Consider the following 23,500-nt stretch of genomic DNA (forward strand, 5'->3'; position numbering starts at 1 on the left):
TCTTGATAGTCAGATTTTATTTATGCTGCTAAAAATATACTCTTGTTCTTTGGTTTTATTTTTATGAAGTTGCCACAGCAGGTATGAGGACATTATTTATATCAAGGCAGAAAAAAGAAAAGAAAGGATCTAAGGAAACCAAGACTTATTTTACTGTTTTTCTGGGATGCACTGCAATTCATTCTACAGACTTGTGCTCAGACCTTCAATTGTCCTTGAATTAGTTTCCCGTATCCAGAACATATCAAACTTAACAATCTGTTTAATACTGAGAACGCATTCATGAAACTCATTTCAGAGTGATTTGTAGGTTTGTCCTCTTGATGTGAAAAGCAGAAACATGACCTCACAAATTCTAATTACTTAACTTTTTAAAATGTACATTTGTTTAAGTTTCTTGCAGTGAGTCACAGTTAAAGGTTATTGCTCAATTTCTGTGAAAGCTCTTCTGACTGAATACAGCGAACTTTAAAGGGGAGCCAATGTGTTTCTGTTGTTCATATGCAGTTCTCTATCAGAATATTTCCCATAAAAGCTCAAGAGATAATTCTCAAAACTCATGTCAGAGGACAGCTTAAAAATGGAAAGCCTTGCCAGGATTTCCTGATGAGATTGGAATATTGTTTCAAGCAGGATTTGGCTGCAGAAAACAAGGTATAGTTGATGCTGTAACCTTAAGTAAGCAGCAGTATTCTTCAGTGTAGACTCGTGTCTTTGATGGCTTTGGGAAGTTTGTTACTGTGTCTTCGGTAAAAGGAGAGGGAAAGAAAAGGGACAATTTCAGAGGCTCTCAGCTAAGGATGTACTCTCAGATCTTCCCCAGTAAACTGTATGAGGAGGAGAGAGAGCATTTTGTCCACAAATTCACAAGGCTTTGTTTTGAAAGTGTACCAGTAGACCACAATACTGCAAAACTTCTGTCTGATAACCTGACAGCTGGATTCTTTGATGGGCGTTTTGGAGTACTTCCTAACTGTCCCATCTTCCCACCCCCCTTAGCAGAAATTGGGATGACCAAGAAGATAACAGTGTATTAGCTTCTTCAGTCTTTATCCTGAAGAACCATATTATTTCTACAATCAACAGCACATGCTGTTGGAAGAAGTTTTCTTTTTTCTTCCATGCTCCTAGCTTTGATTCCTGACGCTCATCAGGCCCTCAGTGGACCAGCTTGGCTCTTACCTAGCAGAACCGGGGCGGTAGGATAAGACCTGCATTCAGTACGCTGAATTTGCTCAGTCCAGAGTTGGACAACTGCCACCTGGGCCAGCAGAAAATAAAACAGCTCGGGATGGTGGAAGGAGGCTTGAGATATTTCCTTTATGGGTGGGCAGTGGGTTGGGTCAAGCCCTTGCAGGCAATTTGAAGCAAATATGCCAAGTTTCAGGCCTGTTCTTCACCCTTTGGGACAGAAAATGCAAGTTGAAGTTGGGTGTTTTTTGTTTACTCTTAACTACTGTTCACTCTGAACTTCTCCCTAATGGCCCTCAGCACTTTGCATTTAAATACATTTTGTTGGGGTAAGTCCTTTATCCTGTAAATTCCAATGACTGACTTCTGAAGTATTACATCAGTCTATAGCCTGTGCTTGTGGTAAAGAAATATTTCTTCATCAAAAATACCCAAAGAACAATTTTTTTTTACTATATGTAAACTTCTAGGTGATGATTCTTAAATTTGCAATGTTAAAATCAATGCAGTAAATCCTTCCAGTAAAATTATCGCAACTATTTTTTATCTGGAAGAGGCTTAAAGAGGGAGAGAACTTAGCCCTTCCCTAATGAAAACAGTGCTACTTGAAGGGATGATCTGGAAAATGGACCCATGCAAGCTCTTCTATTCCCTTGTTATTAGATGCCTCCCAAACTGTCTTTTCTCACCTGGCTTTTGTTAAATATTATGAACAGCCTTGTGTTGCTAACTATCATGTGTAGGCTTCCACCCAAACGTAGCTTCATGTGTTTATTGTAATGCCTTGCCAAGTCTCGTCCACCTGTCTGACAGCTTTGTGCTCGACGAGATGTGCGATCTGGATGAACCTGCGGATCGTTAGAGAAGTGTTAATATGAAGCATGACTTCCTCCACGTGCTTCAAACTTTGAGGACTTTCTTAATACCAAATTGCCCAAACTTATTCGCTCTCTGGTTCCACAGCCATCTCCTTTGCACTTTTAAGTAAAACCAGGAGAGATGCCCACACTTTTTATTTCGAATCACATGTAGAAATACTGTTCCTGCTCCATAGTCTTCTATATGCAGAATAACAGATTGTATCTGTAAAAGTGTTTATAGAGAATGTTAATGTAGTTAAGGTTGAGTTTGTAGTCAGAATAGGAAGTTATTTGGTTATGTGTTGTGTTTGGTTACATATCGGAAGTGCAAGGGGATTTCATGTGGTGCTGAAGGGGTTAAAGAGTTCACAACTAATTATTGTAGGTGTCAATGAGTCTGTGATGCCGACACGAATATAACCATGTATTTAATACATAGGTTTTCTGCCGCAAACTTCCAGTTTTACCAGATGTGCTGTTTACTTGCTCCGAGAGTGGGTAATGCCTCCCTGGTACCGTTCTGCAAATAACCTTTTTTTGGAGATTTCCACGTAGCATTTGTGAATTTGTGCCACTTCAGAATTTCAGGAAATACTTTCGCTGTGTGCGCTGACTGTTGCACCTTTTGCCTCAGTGGCTGTGGAATTCGAATTAGGATACCAGGAATGTGTCCAGGGAGCTTGTTCACTCAGTAAATGCACCTCTGTCCAGACCTCAAGCCATACACACAGACGGTATCTCTTAATACCCTACTTTTTGGTGGGATTTAACACACATAAAGCTCGTGCTGGTGATGAGATCAAATGCATTTTCCCACCTGAAAGTGTTGTTTCTCTTGAACAAACTCAGCCCACAATTATCTTTAATTCAGTTTTGTTGTTTGCTTCTGCCTGAGATGCATTACTGTTTATATCCTAACTCTGTAATCAATTCTTTCTTCAACTACTCTAATGTATTTTGTTTCACAGTATACTAATTCTGAATTTAGTCTTGCTATGCATAATTTATTACTTGCAGTGTTATATAAAATTTCCTCCTGATTGCACCTTGTCAGAGTGGAATTGTTTTCTTGGCTACTACTGAAAGTTACGTGTCCGTTCGCTGCGTATTGGAAATATGATTTCATTTAAAAAGGAATGTGTCTTTTAAGACACTTCAGCAGTGATTCAGCATATCAGAACAAATGCTCAGACTGTGCGGCTTCCTTTTGGTGATTGTCACGTTTCAGATAAACAAAAGAAGTAGAAAGAAGAAGCTCGGAGACATTTAGCTCTCCAGTAGAGCTCCCTGTTCTCCTCCATGTTTCTATTTAGGACAAATGGTAGAAGACAAAATCTCGTTCCAACACAGTGTAATACCGTAATCTGTTACTTACAAGAGATATGCAAGAAGGGTTTATTTCATTATGACTTACAAGCACTGCAGAGAGTTAATTCCAGTCTTGCTGTTCCATAATGAGTCCATTCTTTAGTCACTGATGAGAGGCTATTAAGGGACCTAGATTGATTAATTCCCAACACACACACAAGGATGTATTTATATATACATCCATACTTTGCACTCTTTACATTTTGGCTTTGACACACAAGCAATTAAACTAAAAAAAAAAAAGAAAAAAAAGAAAAAGCACTGCTGCTGAGTTACTAAGATCCTTTGTTAGAATTCTCGTATTTGTAGCGCTGTCTTCGTAGTTGAGAAGATGAGTTTTAGTTTCAGGAGTGATCAGCTGGTACCTTATTTTTTGCAGTGTTCAAGGGAAACATGCACTTCAGTCTTGATTTTTATGCAGAAAAGGAAATTCCCTCAACACTAGTTTAAACATTTTTATTCAGAATAAAGAAAAGGCATTACTGCTATCACCTGCAATGAAAGTCAGAGGGGATGGTGAAAATGACATCTTGAGTGGTACAAATGAAGGTGTTTAATACAAATGGAGGTGTTTAATACAAATGAAGATGGATTAGGTCCAATCCTGTCCCTTCTCCCTTCTGACAGCCTGACGTACAAAAAAGCAAGTTGTTGGGGGCCGGGGAAGGCGTTTTGTATGCACCATAACACAGAATTCACATTTGCTTGTGTACCTGACCTGGATTATTGGTGAGGTCTGGGGGTGGCACAAACTTTGAGTGGAAGGAGCTGTGGAGGAGCAGGAGGGGAGATGTAAAAGCCATAATATGAGTGGTGAAAACACTCCCTTTTTTTAATATTTTATTATTAATATTCCATTCTGTGATGAAAGGGCATTGGCATCTCTTTTTCCCTTTACTATAACTGAACAACTGTGATGGATTACTTGCCACTTCTAAGTGTTTTAAGTCATTTGGAATTCTTAAGAACAGAAATCCCCTAGCTTTAATGAAAACTACAAATTCAGTGCAAATATTGTATTATTGTGTCACACACAGATGATTGATGGTTCCAGTTGATCCTACAAACTGGCTGAACACAGCTGTGACTTTACACAGCTGTCAGTTGCTTCTCCCAGGCTAAAACCGAGGGCCAGGGAGCGACCGGGTGTAAAACTGAGGTCTGTACTTAGAAGTGTAGCCTTTGCAAGCATGAAGGAATAAGAGTTGGGTAGAAATCCCTCTTTTCCTGTTTCCACTTTGCTCGCTCTCCTGTTGCCAGCGAAGTAGAGATTTGGATAGAGTTCTGACAATGTGGTGCTCAGCAGTCTCCCCTGTGTCTCAGTGAAATACGGTACCTATTGCCTGCTGCGCTTTCTAAATCAATTCACGTAAGCCACGTTTTGGGTCTGGGTGACATAACCCAGAAGACTTGTAGCTCTGAACAGTCTACAGGTCAGGATGACCATTTCAAGCCCACTTGGAGAGTGTCGGCTGCTCTTGTGGTGCAGCACTTACATGGACTGAAATCAGCTGAATGTGGGTTCAGAACATCTACCATCCACGTGCCTTGAAGATCCCTATTGAACACCCCTAAGGTGTTCATGCCTTTGTGAGGACGCGCAGACTACTGAGAGTGTTTATAGATCTCGACCACTGAGGTGGGCAAAGAAGGTTGTGCTGGTTAACAAAGGAAGCTGTGTGGCTGTGGTCCCTGTAGGACAGGCCTCTCTCTGTAGGTGTTACCTCTCCAGAAAACACTTATGTAAAAGGCAGGATTTCAGATTGTTAAGACTGAAAGGAGTGAGGTAGTCCATGGATTTAAAATAACCATAAAATAACCATTTCTTTGGGGGAAAATGCTGTATGCAATCATTCAAACATGGCATACGATGAGTATGATACGGTTAATTCTGCATGTTGCTGGTTCATGGTAAGTAAATACCAGTTTAATAAAAATAAATGAAGGACAGCATTATTTTCTCTCTTCTCTGTGCTGCTGGAAGTTCTTCGTTGGACAGACCTAGTTCACACCTGTCCATTACTTCCATGTCGAGTCATATTTCATGAAGTATGTTTCCATTTTCAACACTTTCCCTTTTTTTTTCCAGCTTCCATGTTTTATTTTTAAAAGTATTTTGTGAATCCTTGCTTATAAAGATAGTGGAGAAGATCCTTCTCATCTTGCCTGCTTCCCTTCAATGCCTATTGAACCAATCAAGATCCCACTCTATGTCCCCTTTGTTTGTTCTGTATGTGCAGTCCACCATGGAGCTGTTTCACCAGTCTAGCTGAAAATATATAACACCTCCTCCCAAATGCTTCCCTACTCCAATTATTATGCAGGCATATTCTAAGCATGTTTCAGCTATTCAGTCTTAACATCAGGTTAGAGAAAACTGAACATGTAAGCTCGGTCTGAATAAGCTGGCGTGTCTGCATGACACTTCCAGTAAAACAGAGGAAAGGTGTTGCCTCAAACTGTCCGCATTTCCCTTGGCTCCCCCTTCTAGTTAGGCCATCTGTGTTAATTGCAGGTGAAATCATATATCATATGAATCATAGAGTCCCTCGGTTAGAAAAGTCCTTTGAGAGCATCGACTCCAACCATACCAGACCACTACTAAACCACGTTCCCAAGCACCTCATCTACCTGCCTTTTAAACCCCTCCATGGATGGGCACTCCACCCCCTCCTTGGGCAGCCTCTGCCAGTGCTTGATAATCCTTTCTGCAAAGAAATCTTTCCTAATGTCCAGTCTCAGCCTCCCCTGACGCAGCTTGAGGCCATTCCCCCTTGTCCTGTCCCCTGTCCCTGGGGAGCAGAGCCCAGCTCCCTCCTCTCCACAACCTCCTTTCAGGTAGTTGTAGAGAGCAATAAGGTCTCCCCTCAGCCTCCTCTTCTCCAGGCTAAACAACCCCAGCTCTCTCAGCTGCTCCTCGTCAGACTTGTTTTCCAGTCCCTTGCCCAGCTTCGTTCCCTTTTCTGGACACACTCCAGAGCTTCAATGTCTTTCTTGTATTGAGGGACCCAAAACTGAACCCAGGATTCGAGCTGTGGCCTCACCGGTGCCGAGTACCACTGCACATCACAACCACTTCAGATTCCTGGCTCACTGTTGTACAGGGCTCCTGTTGCTGGGTCATTTTCTTTGGAGGGTTTTTTTTTTTTTGCTGTTTTTCTTCCCCAGACACACTGAAGAGTAAAAATAGAATCTGAGTAAGGACATCTGACTTGCTGCTGACACGTAGTGTCACTACGTACACTTGCTGTGTACGTAGTGAGGGAATTGTCTGCTGGAGATGCTCGTTCCCTGCCGCTTCCCCTTGCACTGCAGTGAGCGCAAACGCAGCGACCTCACCAACTTATGCATAGCTTTCAGAGAGGGGTGTCCCTGCCACTAACTAAAAGCCCTATTTGAAAACTTGACATTGTGCTGCAAACGTACACGAGTCCTCTCTTCACCAGCAGTTACACCTTCTCTTCCTAATGCTTTGAAGCATTTAAAAGCTATGAGGTTTTGATCATTTCATCAGTTTCTGGGGTAAGGGACAGATATCCAGGAAACGTGCCTGAGCTCGTGTGCTTCATGACCTACTTCTGTCTCCAAATTCCTCAGGCTAGAAACATGCAGGATTCAAGTTTGAAATGTATTTCTTATGGCACCAGAACAAACACAGTGACTGTACACCGTATACTCAATGAAGTCATCCTACAGCAATGATGAGGATTAAACTGACGGGTCTGCACCCAGTGCTTCATTTTAGATAAGCTGATTTTTCAGGGTATTGTGAGTTCCAGCATCAGTGAAGGAGACTGTTATGCAATAATAGCACCTGCAGGAAAGAAGACTTTTCCCCTGTCGTGGTCAGTCACTGCCATACGATCCAATTGGTAACTCCACAAGCACCCTTTCCACTATTTTTTTTTTCAATATGAAAAAAACCAGAGGAAGTATTTCTTGTCATCACCATAGGTGTTGATGTAATAAGCATTTGCTTTATTACAGGAAATCATAGAATCATAGAATAGTTAGGTTTGGAAGGGACCCTAAAGATCATCCAGTTCCAACTCCCCTGCCATGGGCAGGGACACATCACATGAGAAGCCATTAATTAATAATGTTGGTATTAAAAATCCATATGAATTCAAAGGATACAAACAGCATGCAATTGTCAAATATAACAACATTAAACAAAGACAGAATCTTTCTCAGTGCCCTGAATTAAGGGGACTGACAGAGAGCAACCATAACAGGCAACGATGGTTCTGTGCCTCTCACAAACTGCAGATGTGTCCAATGTCGCCTTTAACACTGCATCAGAGCGGCGCTTCTTAAGCTGATGCCCAACAGTAGCCCATTATGCACCAGAAACTGCTTTACAAAGTGACTGAGAAACTCAAAACACTGCCGAAATCTAAGGGGAAAATAAGAGTGTGAAGAAGTAAATTTTAATATTTGTTCATTACATTTTAGCCTGTTTTTTATTTAATTGTATATGAAGCTGTGGTAATACCAAAAGAATATTTCTTAGTGTTTTTTTTTTTCCTAAAAGCGTTAGATTGTTCTTTGATTTAAACTCTGCAAGAGCCCCATCCTTCAGAGGGAGATTTCTGCTTACGCCCTTTTGGTGGGTTCAGTTCTGTCCAGAAGGAAAGGGCTACGTATGGTATTTGACTAAACCGAGCAGCAATAAGCTTGATTTGTGACACAGTTTTGTGATGACCGTGTCTCACACAACAGTCAGATCATCGGTATGCGCTGCATTCTGCACACCCACATGGAGACAAAACAAAAAGAATGAAACCTAGTTTGTCCATATTCACATTGTAGGTATGGTCGCAGAGGATTGAGTGGTGTTAAATGGCTGGTGGAGACCTGTTCTAGCTTTAGAACCTTCTTCTCCTCACTGACAGGGAGCACAGCTCAGGGTTTGGGAAGCGCAACCCCACCAGTGTGGGATCCAGTGGCCGTGAGGTGAAATGTTCGCAGGCAGAGGCTCCAAAGGCTGCTGCCCACCTCCCCGACCGCCTGCCTCTGTCCAGCCAGTGACAACAGCTGACAAGAAGCTTCGGCCACTATGGCTTATGCACAGATTTAACATGAAAAACATGGATAACAGGACAAGTCCAAAGGTAATGGGGACCTGCCTCCCAATGGCAGCTCTAACACTTTTTAGGTGATGGGGATCTCAGTGGAAAAAAATCATTTAATAGACATGTGAGTGTGTGTATGGAATGGAGATTTAAAAGAAAAACACGTGCAAAGAACAGCGTAGGAAATCCTTTTCCAAGCTGCTGCTAAGGAGATGAGAACATTTTGTCGTTAAGCAATGACAAATGTCTGAGGAATTATTTGTAACAGGTTACTTCTTACAGAGGAACACTTAATGCCGCACCAGCTGTCTTGGTGGTAATCAGGAGATCACCCTCCAAACATCCGTCTTTAGCACTGGACAACCATTGCACCATAAGCTTCCTTTGCAATTTGACACACCTTGTTTACATAACCTTTTTTTCTAGCTGAGGAGTTTGTTGAGTCATGTCTGTAAGGCACTGCCAAGTCACCGCCTTGCTGCCAGCCAGCTGCAGGCAAATTTTCAACAGCTGCTGTTGCTGAGGCCACACGGTTGAATGGCCATACTACAAGGAGTATACCCATTGCCCCTCGTCCTGTCCCCACAAGCCTTTATGAACAGCCCCTCTCAGCTTTCCTGCAGCCCCTTCAGGTACTGGAAGGTCACTATAAGATCTCCTCAGAGCCTTCTCTCCTCCAGCCTGAACAACCCCAACTCTCTCAGCCTGTCCTCGTATGGAAGGTTCTCCAGCTCTCCGATCATCTTCGTAGCCTCATCTGGACCCGTTCCAACAGCTCCATGTTCTTCTTACATTGAGGATTCCAGAACTGGACACGGTATTCCAGATGAGGTCTCCCAAGAGAGGAACAGAGGGGCAGAATCCCCTCCCTCGCCCTGCTGGCCATGCTGCTTTGGATGCAGCCCAGGACACGGTTGGCCTTCGGGGCTGTGAGCGCATGTTGCCGGCTCATGTCGAGCTTCTCATCAACCAGCACCCCCAAGTCCTTCTCTGCAGGGCTGCTCTCAATCACACCATCCCCCATCGTGTACTGAAAACGGGGATTGCCCCGACCCAGGTGCAGGACCTTACACTTGGCCTTGTTGAATCCCATTCCACATGCCGGCAAAGCAGCATTCAACTCCATCTCCTCCTTATGATGGGGACTCCACACTTGGACGGGGGTGTGACCAGCGCGGAGCAGAGGGGCAGAGCCCCGTCCCCGCAGCCCGGGATACACGCAGCTCTCTGGGTTTGTACGGACCGCGCTCAGCCCTGAGGGCCCCGAGACACACACCGACCCGAGCCCGCCCCCACACAGGCCACGCCCCTCGCCTCAGGCCCCTCATCAAACCCCGCCCCCACTCCGCAGGCCACGCCCCCACTGGCTCAGGCCAAAGCCACGCCCATTGCCCCATGCCACACCCCAGTCACGGGACACGCCCCTGCCCAGACCACGCCCCCTGTCGCACCCACCGCTCCGCCCCAGGTCACGCTGTCTCCAGGCCACGCCCAGTGTCTAGACCACGCCCGGCGCCTCAGACCACGCCCACGCCCCGACACAGGCCCCGCCCACTGACCTAGGTCAGGTTATGTCCCGCCCAGTCTAAGGCCGCGCCCCCAGCCCCAGGCTCCGCCCCAGACTCAGACCACGCCCCCGCCCTAGTCCCCGTCCCTCTCCTCGGGCCTCGCCCCCGGTCCCAGGCCCACCCCTCCCTCCCCTCAGGCGCCCGGCGGCGCTGTCGTACCGGCTCCTCATTGGTCGCCGCCGTTGATCGAGAGCAGCGCTGCCCAAAGGGAAGTTCGGATCAGGAGCGCGGGGGGCGGGACTTCCGGCGGAAGAACCGGGAATTCCGGCGGAAGGGGCGGTGAGCGTGGCGTGGACTCTGCCGCAGCCATGGCGGCGGCCACGTCTCCGGCCGATAAGGAGCGGTGAGACGGGTCGCGGGGCGAGCGGGGAGCGGGTGCGGGCAGCGAGGTGAGCACAGGGAGAGAGGTGAGGGCCCGCAGGCGGTGGGTGATACCGGCGGGGCGAGGAGAGCAGGGTGAGAGGGCAGAGAGTGAGTCAGAGCCCGCAGGGAGAGGGTGGCGGGTGGCGGGTGCGGGCTGTACTCAGCCTCGAGCGGGCTGAGGGCGGCAGGGAGCGCTGTCAGGGCCTGCAGGGAGCAGGTGAGCGGCTGCAGGCGGTGGGTCAGTCCCACAGCTGTAACAGCGTTTGTCCCGGGTGGCCGATGAGCTGTGGATGGGTCTGCAGAGAGGGGGCAAAGCGTGGTTCCCGCGGTGGGAAGCGGTGCCAGGCCGCGTGGGAAGGCCGCTGCCGTGCGTGTGGTGAAGTGGGAGGGTGAGGTTTGGCGGCTTCTGGTGCTGGAGTGCTTGATGTTGCACGGTCCTGTCGTTCTTTTAACGTATTGTATCATTTATTGCTCAGAAAAGGTAAAATGAAATAGAGACAGTGGTGGTCAGCGTAGGATGCTGGTGGTTATGAGAGGCGGTAATGAAACTGATTTTCCTGCCTCGTATCAGCCACAGTGTGGCCGTCAAGAGCAGGGAAGGAATTTGCCCCCTGTACTCAGTGCTCTTCAGGCCACACCTCGAATACTGTGTTCAGTTTTGGGCCCCTCACTATAAGAAAGACGTTGCAGGGCTGGAGCCTGTCCGGAGAAGGGCAGTGGAGCTGGGGAAGGGGCTGGAGAGGAAGTGTTACGAGGAGTGGCTGAGGGACTTGGTGTTGTTTAGCCTGGAGAAAAGGAGGCTGGGGGCAACCACACTGCTGTCTCTGACTACCATGAAGGAGGTTGTATCAAAGTCGATGTTGGTCTCCCATCCCAGATAACAAGCGATAGGACGAGAGGAAACAGACTTAAGTTGCACCAGGAGAGGTTTAGATGGAATATTAGGAAAAAAATTCTTGACGGATATAGTGGTGAAGCATTGGAACAGGCTGCCCATGAAAGTGGTGGAGTCTCCTTCTCTGGAGGGGGTAAAAAAACACGTAAAGGTGGCACTTTGTGACATGGTTCGGTAGACACGGTAGTGCTGGGCTGACAGGTGGACTCAGCGATCTTGTGAGGCCTTTTCCAACCTTAGTGATTCTGTGAAAATGTCCTGTGCAGAGCTCTGCTGCTTATGCAGAAGAACCAACCAGTGGGCTCATAAAGAAGGCTGTAGCTGATAGGGGAAAAGGAGGCAGTAAAGGTTGTGATGGCTGAAGAGACAGAATTGTTTCCTGGGAGGCAGTAAGGATCAGTGATCTCTTTCAGGTCTCTAGCTAACTGAACAGTAGTCTGTGCCAGATTTGCTCGCTTTCTGCTTCCCTGTTTTCTTATGCTGTCATAGCTCCTTGTTCAAATGTAGGTATTCTTCAGTCTCTCCTTGTAGGACTCAGCTAGTTGGGTTTTTTATTGTCTAGTAAGAAGTGTAATCAAGATTCTGCCACTCTTGTTACCTGTATGTGCTTGGCAGGTTCAAATCTAATGAAAAAACGTTAAGCAAGTTTCTAATCGTAGTTCTTTGAGAGGCTTTATAGCTGACCCAGATCTGGGTTGTTCTGTGTGTGAACAGGGTCAGGGAGAGTAATTCCGTATCAAAGTAAACCAAACCCTTGCTTCTGTCGAGAACTTAGTCAGTAATTAGCGTATTGCAGCCTTCTCAGGAAACCTTTATTTATTTTCAGAGAAATGCATGCATTTTCTAGTTTACAGTGATTTAAGAAATGGATCAAAGCATTCCTTTTCAACCTTCTTTTTTTCCCCTCAGGATAGATAGCACTGTGCTTTTTACACTCTGTGCCCTGGAAAGTAGTGTCCTGCAAGTTAACTTTTCAGCCAAATGGTCATGCAGTGTCCTGGATAACTCAGAGTCAGGTTTTGCAACATCTTACTAATTGGTCTAGCAAAAATGAGTGTTTGTTTTAAGATGCTGTGGGAACTTTTGTGTTGTAGCCATGAGATTTATTTTGTTGTTTTACTAGGAAAATACTGCATAAACAATTAAGGAGTTTGTATTACTTACTTAAACTCGCTGTTTTCTCTTTTAGATTCATCTGCATTTATCCAGCATATTTGAATAATAAGAAGACAATAGCAGAAGGAAGAAGGATACCTATAGACAAAGTAATTTTGTGGGTGGCAGGGAAACAGAATGGTTTGGTTTACTATACAGTAGCATGTAGAGAGTTGGAAAACAAATCTCAGAGGTGTTGGTCTTTCCTATCCCCCACGGCAAGTAGCTTGGTAACTGAAAATTACAGTGTATTTGAAGATAACCCAGTGTCAGCAAGAGCACTGGATTTAAGTATCTGCTTTCATAGTGCCTTTGACGAGCAGGTGAAGTAATGAGAAACTTAAAGCACTGAACCTCCTACATAGGTAGTTTCTCAGATTTGAAAGTAATGCAGAAGAGCATAACTAGTGAAATGATTGCTTGGTGACTGACTGTATGTGCCTGTATTCTGTGCCCTGTCCCCTTTGCTGCTGTTAAACACAAAACTTACAATGCTTGCAGCACATAGACTTTGTACTTGTTGCTTTTAATCTGTCCAGAAATAGTTTTTAATAATCTCACTCCTTTATAGTATTTTTAACAAGTGGTGCTGGGAATAAAAAGGGCTTTTATCTGCTGATTAGGATTGGTTTTTTTCCTGATAACAGTTAACAACTAAAGTCTTTCTTGAGCGTGCAGGTTGCCAAATATCTGTCTGTGAAAGAATCTGTGCCTAGAAAGTTCCTATTCTTTTCTCCTTCACTCCTTACTGTTAGTTTGCTCTTGCTCATTTTTGGCTCTTAGTTTTTTTGTAGATATAACAAGTGTTATTTCATTTCAGTTGTTTTTCCTAAGCAGTTCTTCTGCTTGCTTCCATTGCAATTAAATCTGTTTCCTGTATTACTGATGTCTTATCTTCTAGACCATAGTAGTGCTCACAGGTGACTTCTTCAGTAGATTTGTCATCATTTGAAGTCCCTTCTCTTTCCCCATATGCTTTTTCTCACCAACTATTACTGTAGAGGTAGTTCATCACTGAAAAATAATTGTTACGTGTTGTTTTGACAGGCAGTTGAAAATCCCACGTCTACTGAAATCCAGGATGTGTGTGCAGCAGTTGGATTCAACGTGCTGTTAGAGGTAACTAAAAAACAGAAAAACATGCAGAGGAAAAATAACCATGAACTTGGTACATGTCTCTCTTCTTCTGTTATAACTAGCCTTACAGACAGAATAAATTGCAGTTGAGAAGTTTTTGTTATCAGCCAAGATATTTCCTTGCTTTGAGTACTAACTGACCAAAATGATGGAGTAAATATTGGAAACCTGTATACAAGGCAGGAATAACCCAGACCTCTGAGGTGATGCCACTTTTTAAGCTTATGAAAAGATTACTTGTGACTTCCTTTTGAGATCACTATCCTGGGTGCTTCAGAGTGTGTCACAATAAAAGCTAATTTTGCAAGCTGCAACTTGGGAGATTAAGCTTTTTAAAAAAGCATATTTTTAATGAAAGGTGGTTGCCTTTAGGAATGTCTGTCCTGTAGGAATAGGATTCTGATGCTTGAAATCTTCAAAGTCCTTTGAAGTTTTAACCAGACATCGTTAATTTTTTATTGCAATAGCTGCTTGGTCTTTAAATAGTTTAAGTTGGCTATTTTTTTGGTCAGGAAATGAGTCTTGAGTTTCTAGAGAAGTAATTTTTTGCTACTCATTTTCTGAAGTAATTATTACTTATAAATATTATTGCATTTTCTATCACTTCTTTACTGAAGAATTTAGGTCCTCATCTCAGACTGTCTCTGATATCCAAAAACCAGAGCAATATCACTGTTTTTTTCACAAGTTGTCAAATATGTTCATGCTAATTCATGCCAGCCTGTGAAATAGCCAGTACCAGTAAGAAACTTGTGAGTTTTTAACAGAAATCGGGGCTATGTGTATCCAAAAGCAGTGGGCCTCGAACTGTGACCTGCTCATGTGCTGTCTTAGGTGTCTGGAACAGTTTGTGGCTGCAGAGACGAAAGGAAAACTTGTGTCACTGCAGTCCAGACTGGTAAGAAAGTAGAACAGTCCCTGCAGCAGGTTACTTACTGAATTGTTCAGTACCAGTAGTTGGTTGCAGCAGTGCCTCTGAAAAAGTTTCACTATAGCTCTGGATGCTCCCGCAGTGGGTAAGTGGTGGGTGGCAGTGTGCAGAGCTATGGTTGTGGTTTGCCTCTGCTCAGAAGTGTTTCAGGCTGCAACGACTTGGATTGATTGCCTGGCAAAACTTGCAGAAAATTTTTCCAGTACTTAGCATAATAAGTTCTCCTTTTGTATCACAGAAAAATAAGATGTATCCCAGAGAGTGGAACAGGGACGTGCAGTACAGAGGTAGAGTGCGAATCCAGCTCAAACAAGATGATGGTAACCCGTGTTTACCTCAGTTTCCAACACGTAAGTAGAGTACCTGAGTCTGGTAGCTTGTCTGTTCCTGAAATAGGAAGACTTTGTATGTTACCACCTTGTTTAAATAGTTATATCATTATAAATTTTACAGCTTTACATTTAATCAGTTTACTGGTTTAAATCAACCAAATCAAGGTGGTTTGTGAGCATTGAGTGCAGTTTGTAAAATACTTGTCTTTACTGCTGCTGTTTCTTCTGCACTTGAATTGGAAGGCATTGTGAAGAGTGTTGCGTGATTGCTGTGTTGAACAAAGCAGCCCTGCAGTTTTGACTTCTTGTCTTGTTGACAGTCAAAACAGAGGGTTTGGTACTAAAATCCCATATTCCACTTTATTTTAGGTTACATACATCAGCTGGGTGTCAGTATGGGTGCCACACTGAAAAAATACAATCCTCTCTTTGGTTTTCTGCTGGCCATTTTCATAAATTAACAATGAAGCAGCTCCTTTTAACTAATTAACAAAAATAGTTCATGTTGAATGACACATAATTTAGTCTTTTGCATTTTTCTTGACGAGTAATCAGTGTGTAAAAGGGAAGCAAACGTGTATCTGAAGGCAAACATATCTTAAGAAAAGAGCAAGAGCGGTACCAAATCTAGAGTAGCATTGAAAGTGCTGTTGGTCAGAAAGAGGTGTTTTAAAACCACATTCCTGGTGCAAGACAGCAGTGATTATTAAAAAGACTTGTAGCTTTTTGCCTGGTCATTCTGTCCCAGATATTTGAGATCATTAAGTGGTGAAGGGAGGGAGTAGCAGGAAGGATGTAGATGCTTTGGAGATTCATGAAATCATAGAATCACAGAATGGTTTGGGCTGGAAGGGACCTTAAAGATCATCCAGTTCCGACCCCCCTGCCATGGGCAGGGACATCCCACTGGCTCAGGCTGCCCAAGGCCCATCCAACCTGGCCTGGAACCCCTCCAGGGATGGGGATCCACAGCTTCCCTGGGCAGCCTGAGCTAGGGCCTCACCACCCCCGTTGTGAAGAATGTCTAATCTTAATCTTTTCCCTTCCAGTTCAAAGCCATTCCCCCTCATCCTATCACTACAGGCCATTATGAAAAGCCTCTCCACAGCTTTCCTGTAGGCCCCTTCAGGTACGGGAAGGCTGATGTGAGGTCTCCCTGGAGCCTCTCCAGGCTGTAAAACTTGACTTGTTGAGTTACGTGCAAATTCCAGTATGCTGTGACTGATCTCAGTCCATCATTTTTTTGAAAATAAAACCTGTGGCTGCAGAGGGGAAGGTAGCAGGCGGTGTGTCTGGTTGAAGAGAGGTCTAAAGTGGTGCTGAAGCTCCTAAGTTTGAAAATGATGCAGATGTGTTCTTAGCATAGTAGGTGTGCATTGATCTCTGCCTGTATTTTTAGGTAAATCAGTGATGTTGTACGCTGCCGAGACCATTCCGAAATTGAAAACAAGAACCCAGAAGATGGGAGGTAGCGATCAAAGTCTTCAGCAAGGAGAGGGAGGCAAGAAAGGTAAAGGGAAGAAAAAGAAATGAGCTTGCACCTGGAATAATTGTTACATCACATAGTGGTATTTAACCACAAGTTTGGATGGACACATGACTTCCTAAAACTTTGAAGTGAAAGATAGGAGGAAGAAATAAACAGGTGAAACCGAATAGAACTGCCTGCTTTTCTTGGAACTGGAATGCATGTAGCTGCCGCGCATCTGTGTAACAATAAATTTGTCTTCACACACAGCCTGCAAGTCTCAAGCTAGCATCCACTTTTAAAATGCAGAAGAATGTAAGCAAATGGTGTGGGTGGAAAAGTTATTCTTTCAAAAAGAAATATGCAGCTTCTGATGAGTAAATAAATAAATATTCTTATGCACGCTAGATATGTGAAAACTGGTTGCCTTAGTAAACCATTTGTCTATGCTAGTGAAGTGATTGTCTTAATTCTGGGGAGTCTTTGTCACTAACAGAAAACAGTAAATTGTTGAAGTCGTGGCTCTTCCCTTGCTAATGATTTTTCACAGCTGTTGAGTATACTAATAAAGGTGACACGTTAATTTTTAAAAATGTAATTTTGTAGAATACTTCATCCAAAAGTTTGTTTTTCCTCCACAGCTGGTTGTAAAGGAGTCAGTGGCACAAGTTATAAGGATAATATTGTAATGTTTTAAGATAATTTGAAGAAAAATACAGCTCCTTTTTATGTCTTGAGTAAGATGCTGCATTGTCATGTTTCAGGTTGTTGTTTGAGAGCTTAGGAAACAGTTTTATTTTCTATGTGTCAAATACTTTTTTGGGTGTCTGAGGTTTGCAGTATCTGCTATCTTAAAATAGGGGGGTTTTTTCACCTAGTCCACACATAGGGACAGTTACTTGGAGAAGATGAGTTGGCCAGAACAGCTGTCAAGTAGCAAGGCTCCTTTGAAGTAATTAAGAAATGCACTGTGCAAGTTAAATGAGTGATTGTTTAATATAAGGAGACTGGAAAAGAAGCATTAGTGCCTGGTTTGAGTTTAAAAATGGAAGTCCTGCAAAAGTTTTCCAATAAAATGAAAACAAAGTTAGTTGAATGCTTTCAGGAATGACTGCTGGAAGCAAGTTATGAGATTATTTTTGGTAAGTGTTTCGTGTGACAACATTAAGCCACGGGGTAGGCTGTTCTATGGCATCAGGTTTGTTCCCAATTTAAAGATGAACAGCATTCCAAATGTTTCTGGGCTTTTAATGACTACTCTAACGTGATGAGAAGTTCCTGATGATGTCCCTGCTCAAGTTATTTGTGCTTGTAGTTTGAGTCTTCTTGTGTTCTTGTATTTCTTATTCCATTCAGCTGCGTCATTTTCAAATAGTTACCCAATAGGTTACCCAATGCTGAAAGGCACCAGTTGTGCAACTGTGTAGAGACCCTGACTTGTGAGCGGTTCAAAGTCAATTGTATTTCCTGTCTGTAATACTGTGTGAGTGGTTCTTGTGTTGCGTTGTTTAACAAAGCAGGAGGATGCGTTCTTATTCTTACTGCTGTGACAGAGTTCCTCAGGCTGAGCCCTGTACCAGCGTGGGAGCAGCGCTGTGCAGGCTTTCCAGACAGAATGGCTTAGGGGAAGAAATCCTCTGTTACAAGGCTGTGATTAACAATAGTTACATACTAATATCTTTAGGTTTTGTCTGCCGATGGAACAGTTTCCACACTGACCTTTGGAGTGTCTTGGAAAACTTGGAAAACACACCTGAATTTTGAGAAGTGAGTTAAATGGTATCATAGAATCACAGAATGATGGAATGGTTTGGGTTGAAAGGGACCTCAAAGCCCATCCATTTCCAACCGCCTGCAATGGACAGGGACATCTCCCATCAGATCAGGCTGCCCAAGGCCCATCCAACCTGGCCTTGGGATGGGGCAGCCACGGCTTCTCTGGTCAACCAGGACCAGTGCCTCACTGCTCTCATAGTGAAGGAATTCTTTCTACTATTAAAGCTAAATCTTCCCTTTTCCAATTCAAAGCCAGTTTGAGCTGATGGTATGCCAGGGGGTAGGAACAGTGGAAATGTGGGCTCTGTCTGAAATCGGTTTGTTACAGAAAACATCTGGGCAGGGTTAGAGGTGAGTTACATCCACTCTGTAGAGCTTGGGAAGTGCTACAGGGTGGTTGCAACATGGGAGGAAACACCAAGTGAAGTATGCAAGTGGGAGTGGAAGGCACACTTGTGATACAAGAACCATAACTGCCCATAGGTTGTGGGGCTCAAATTATTCTTAGCTTTTCCTGAGTACTTTTTCTGAAGCTTTATTTCAGGTGAGAGCACTGAAAATCAGTTGTTACAAGATAACTCGCTCCGTCAGGGGAATGACTCTAGACAAGTCATGATCGTGTTACGCTTAAGTATTGTATGTCAAAGTTTTAAACCACAGACAGCTGAAAGGTTAGGAGCTTCAGTCTCATGGGATATCTGTTTACAGTGGTCAGAAACCAAATATCTTAAGAACACGTCTGTGCTGTAGTTGAGAAAGAACCCTGGTGGCATCGCTTACTGAAAATTCTCAATCGAAGAACTCAAAACAGTAAAGCTATTTTAAAGTGTAGATCACTTACAGAAAAGGATTTCTGCAGAGTAACATTGAGTCAAGTGTATAAAACTGTGATTTAATGTAATAAACAAAGAAAGCTCTACAAGTATTCTGGGTGAAGCTGACTGTAGAAAGTCAGACAGGAAAGGGAAGAGACCGGTGTGGCCGAGTTGAGACCTGCTGGTTAGACTGAAGAACAAGAAGGAACTGCCCAGGCAGTGCAAGCAGGGACAGGGAACCTGGGACATGGACAGAGACGCTGCCCAGTTGTGTAGGGATGGGGTCAGGAAGGCCAAGGAGCAGCTGGAGCAGAACTGGGCAAGGGAAGTGAGGACCAACAAGGCGTCAGTCAGAAGAGGAAAAATCAAAGAGAATGTACCCCCACTGATGGCTGGAAATGGGGATCACGTATCAACAAATGAGGAGAAGTCTGAGGTACTCAACCTTTTTGCCTCAGTCTTCACCGATAACTGCTCTCCTCACCCCTCCTGGGTCATGGGACAGCGAGATGGTGACCAGGGGGGTAGAGCCCCTCCCACAGTAGAGGAGGATCAGGTTGGCGAACACCTGAGGAACCTGAACATATATAAGTCCATGGGACCTGATGAGATGCATCCCAGAGTCCTGAGGGAATTGGCAGATGTGGTTGCCGAGCCATTCTCCATGATATTTGAAAAGTCCTGGCAGTCAGGAGAAGTCCCTGGTGACTGGAAGAAGGGGAACATTGTGCCCGTTTTTAAAAAGGGTAGAAAAGATGACCCTGAGAGCTACCGACCTGTCAGCCTCACGTCTGTGCCTGGGAAGATCATGGAACAGATCCTCCTAGAAGCTATGCTAAAGCACATGGAGGGCAGGGAGGTGATTAATGGCAGCCAGCACGGCTTCACCAGGGGTGAGTCCTGTCTGACCAGCTTGGTGGCTCTCTATGATGGGGTAACCGCAGCAGTGGACACGGGTAAACTGACAGATGTGATCTATCTAGAATTCTGTAAAGCCTTTGATACAGTCCCCCACAACATCCTTCTCTCTAAATTGTAGAGATGGATTCGATGGGTGGACAGTATGGTGGATGAGAAACTGGTTGGATGGTTGTATTCAGAGAGTAGTGGTCAATGGCTCAAAGTCCAGATGGAGATCTGGAACGAATGGTGTCCCTCAGGTGTCCGTACTGGGACCGGTGCTGTTTAATATCTTTATCAGTGATATTGACAGAGAGATTGAGTGCACCCTCAGCAAGTTTGTGGATGACACCAAGCTTAGTGGTGTAGTTGCCACACCAGAAGGACGGGATGTCATCCAGAGGGACCTGGACAGGCTGGAGAAGTGGGGCTGTGAGAACCTCCTGAGGTTCAACAAGGCCAAGTGTAAGGTCCTGCACCTGGGTCAGAGCAATCCCCATTTTCAGTACATGATGGGGGATGGTGTGATTGAGAGCAGCCCTGCAGAGAAGGACTTGGGGGTGCTGGTTGATGAGAAGCTCGACATGAGCTGGCAATGTGCGCTCACAGCCCAGAAGGCCAACCGTGTCCTGGGCTGCATCCAAAGCAGCATGGCCAGCAGGGCGAGGGAGGGGATTCTGCCCCTCTGTTCCTCTCTTGGGAGACCTCATCTGGAATACTGTGTCCAGTTCTGGAATCCTCAATGTAAGAAGGAGATGGAGCTGTTGGAACGGGTCCAGATGAGGCTACAAAGATGATGGGAGGGCTGGAGCACCTTCCCGATGAGGACAGGCTGAGAGTTGGGCCTGTTCAGCCTGGAGAAGAGAAGGCTCCGAGGAGACCTTATAGTGACCTTCCAGTACCTGAAGGGGCTGCAGGAAAGCTGGAGAGGGGCTGTTCATAAAGGCTTGTGGGGACAGAACGAGGGGCAATGGGGATAAACTGGAGAGGGGCAGATTTAGACTAGAGTTAAGGAAGAATTTCTTAACCATGAGGGTGGTGAGGCCCTGTCCCAGGTTGCCCAGGGAAGCTGTGGCTGCCCCATCCCTGGAGGTGTTCCAGGCCAGGTTGGATGGGCCTTGGGCAGCCCCTGATCCAGTGGGAGATGTCCCTGCCTGTGGCAGCGGGGTTGGAACTGGATGATCTTTAACGTCCCTTCCAACCCAAACTATTCTATGATTCTTAAGCAAATTTTGCAGTACTTGGGAATAGGATGATTGCTGCCATCAGGAGCTGAGGTCTGATTCCCTCAGCCCCTCCCTGTGTGCCCACGTCTCCAGCAGTTCAGTGTTCTGCCTTTTTTGATTTCTGTCTGGCACTTAAGAGTAAAAACACTATGTGAGGAATATTTATTCCTGAATCTGCCATTAGAAAGTTAAACACAACTCCTCCTTTCCCGCCAGGGTTAAGCTTACAAGCCCCTGTATTTCCTGTTCTTTAACAAGTGGGGTTCCTTAGAGGATTAAAGACAAGTGAATTGAGATGGTAGGTTGGGTTCTTCTGCAGGTCTTTTCCCCGTTTTTAACACCTTCCTCTCTCCCCTTCACCCGTGGGAAGAGGGAAGATGGTTAGAGGCCGCTGTAAAGACACAAATAGTACGACTGTTTGGTTTCAAAGCTGTCAACAAAGATCTTTTTTTGACGGAAAAACTGGGTGAGGGTGGGTGTCTGCATTTTGCCTGTCTCGCTTTTACGGTTTTCTGTGGCAATCTGCATAAGCAATGTGGTTATTAAGGAGCGTGTGTGGTGTGTGGATTCCTGTAGGTGGCAATGTTAACTTGGGCAGGCGTGCATCGACCGGTGGGAATTTATTCCACATCCAGGATGTGAGGAATGTGCATACTGCGATTGAGTCCTTGCAGAAGATACCAGCCTAGTGAGCTGAAAGCATCTACTCGTTGTTTTCATGTATTGGTTTTGGGTACCTGGACAAGGATTCAACATTGTGAGATCCTACGTGGAGTTCTGTGTCCAGTTCTGGAATCCTCAAGATACAGAGGAGATGGAGCTGTCGGAATGGGTCCAGAGGAGGATACAGAGATGATTGGAGGGCTGGAGCACCTTCCCTACGAGGACAGGCTGAGACTTGGGGTTGTTCAGCCTGGAGAAGGCTCTGAGGAGATTTTAGAGCAGCTTCCAGTACTGAAAAGGGGCTACAAGAAAGCTGGAGAGGGACTGTTTACCAGGGCATGGAGTGATAGGATGAGGGGGGATGGCTTTAAATTGGAAGGTGGAAGATTTAGACTAGACTTTAGGAGGAAATTCTTCCCCATGAGGGTGGTGAGGCCCTGGCCCAGGTTGCCCAGGGAAGCTGTGGCTGCCCCATCCCTGGAGGTGTTCCAGACCAGGTTGGATGGGCCTTGGGCAGCCCCTGATCCAGTGGGATGTCCCTGCCCGTGGCAGGAGGGTTGGAACTGGATAGGCTTTGGGTCCTTTCCAACCCAAACCTTTCTGTGGTAAGAAACATAGGTTAGGGTTGAAAGGGACCTTAAAGATCATCTTGTTCCAAAATTTCTATTATTCTGATTCTATTATTAGAAATGGATGTGAGCTCAGGATCCTTGTAACAATCCATATAATGATTTCTGTGTCAGCAATGGATGTGAATCTGAAGACACCGGCAAACTACAAAGGAATGACTGAAAATGAAAATTCACCCCTATGGTGTGATAGATGCTTCGTTCTTTCACATGTATGGAAGAGAACACGTAGCTGCTGTAGCAGCAGCACAACCACCATTATCCAGCTCCTAGTGTAAAGAAAATGAGTCTCAAAAGGTTATCTTGAAATGTATTTTAGCTTTGGAAGTGACAGTGGAGCGTGATCTCCACCTTCAGCCACGACATAGACTTCTCAGAGGCTAGGACTGCAGAGAACAGTTGTTCTTAAAAAGCTTGGCTGCACATATGTCGTGCTGCTTGGGTGTGTTTAGCCACAACTCCTTTTTCGGGCAGCACACGGGGATGTTTGTACGTGCTGTACTGAGGGCATGGAAGATGGTTTGGCTCTGTACCCGCAGATGTGGCTGTGTTGGCATGGAGCAGCCCAACTGCCTGACCAAAAGTTAGATTATTAAGGGCATTGTCCAAACGTCTCTTAACAGTGACAGGCCGGGGGCATCAACCACCTTTCTAGGAAGCCTCTTCCCATCTCTGACCAGCCTCCTGGTAAAGAAAAGCTTACTAATGTCCAGTCTGAATCTTCTGTGATGCAGCTCAGAACTGTTACCATGCATCCTGTCAGTGGGTACCAGGGGGAAGAGATCAACATCTCCCTCTCCACTTCCCCTCCTCAGGAAGCTGTAGAGAGCCATGAGGTCACCCCTCAGTCTCCTTCTCGAAATCAGTCAAATCGGAGTCCTCAGCTGCTCGTCAAGGAGAGCAAGTGTTTTATCTTTGCTGGTTGGCAGCTTGCTCCAACCCAACTGTATTTAATGCAGCGAGGCTTCCATCAGCACACGTGGAGCTGCAGATGAGGTTTCTCAGAGGTTTCTCCTCGTTTCAGAGTAATGAGGCTTGGGTGAAAAAAAAGTTTATATCTAGTAAATAAGCTCTGCCTTCTTAGAAGTAATCAGGTTCTCAGTGTGAAGGTGTAAGGGTTCTTAAGAAACACTGAGGCATGGTACCAG

The 23,500-nt window shown here is 45.0% G+C and overlaps 1 protein-coding gene across 1 annotated transcript; it reads left to right on the plus strand.

Moving 5' to 3' along the window:
• Positions 1-10,302: 10,302 nt before the first annotated feature.
• SRP19 (signal recognition particle 19) lies at positions 10,303-17,084 on the plus strand (the record flags this gene model as incomplete). Its single annotated transcript, XM_054053883.1, has 5 exons — positions 10,303-10,451; positions 12,510-12,585; positions 13,523-13,594; positions 14,782-14,893; positions 16,275-17,084. Coding segments are annotated over 5 exons (543 nt in total), but the record flags the coding sequence as incomplete, so codon positions are not given.
• Between the last annotated feature and the right edge of the window lie 6,416 nt (positions 17,085-23,500).

The sequence above is a fragment of the Cuculus canorus genome, chromosome Z, assembly GCF_017976375.1.
Source record: "Cuculus canorus isolate bCucCan1 chromosome Z, bCucCan1.pri, whole genome shotgun sequence".
NCBI lineage: Eukaryota > Metazoa > Chordata > Aves > Cuculiformes > Cuculidae > Cuculus > Cuculus canorus.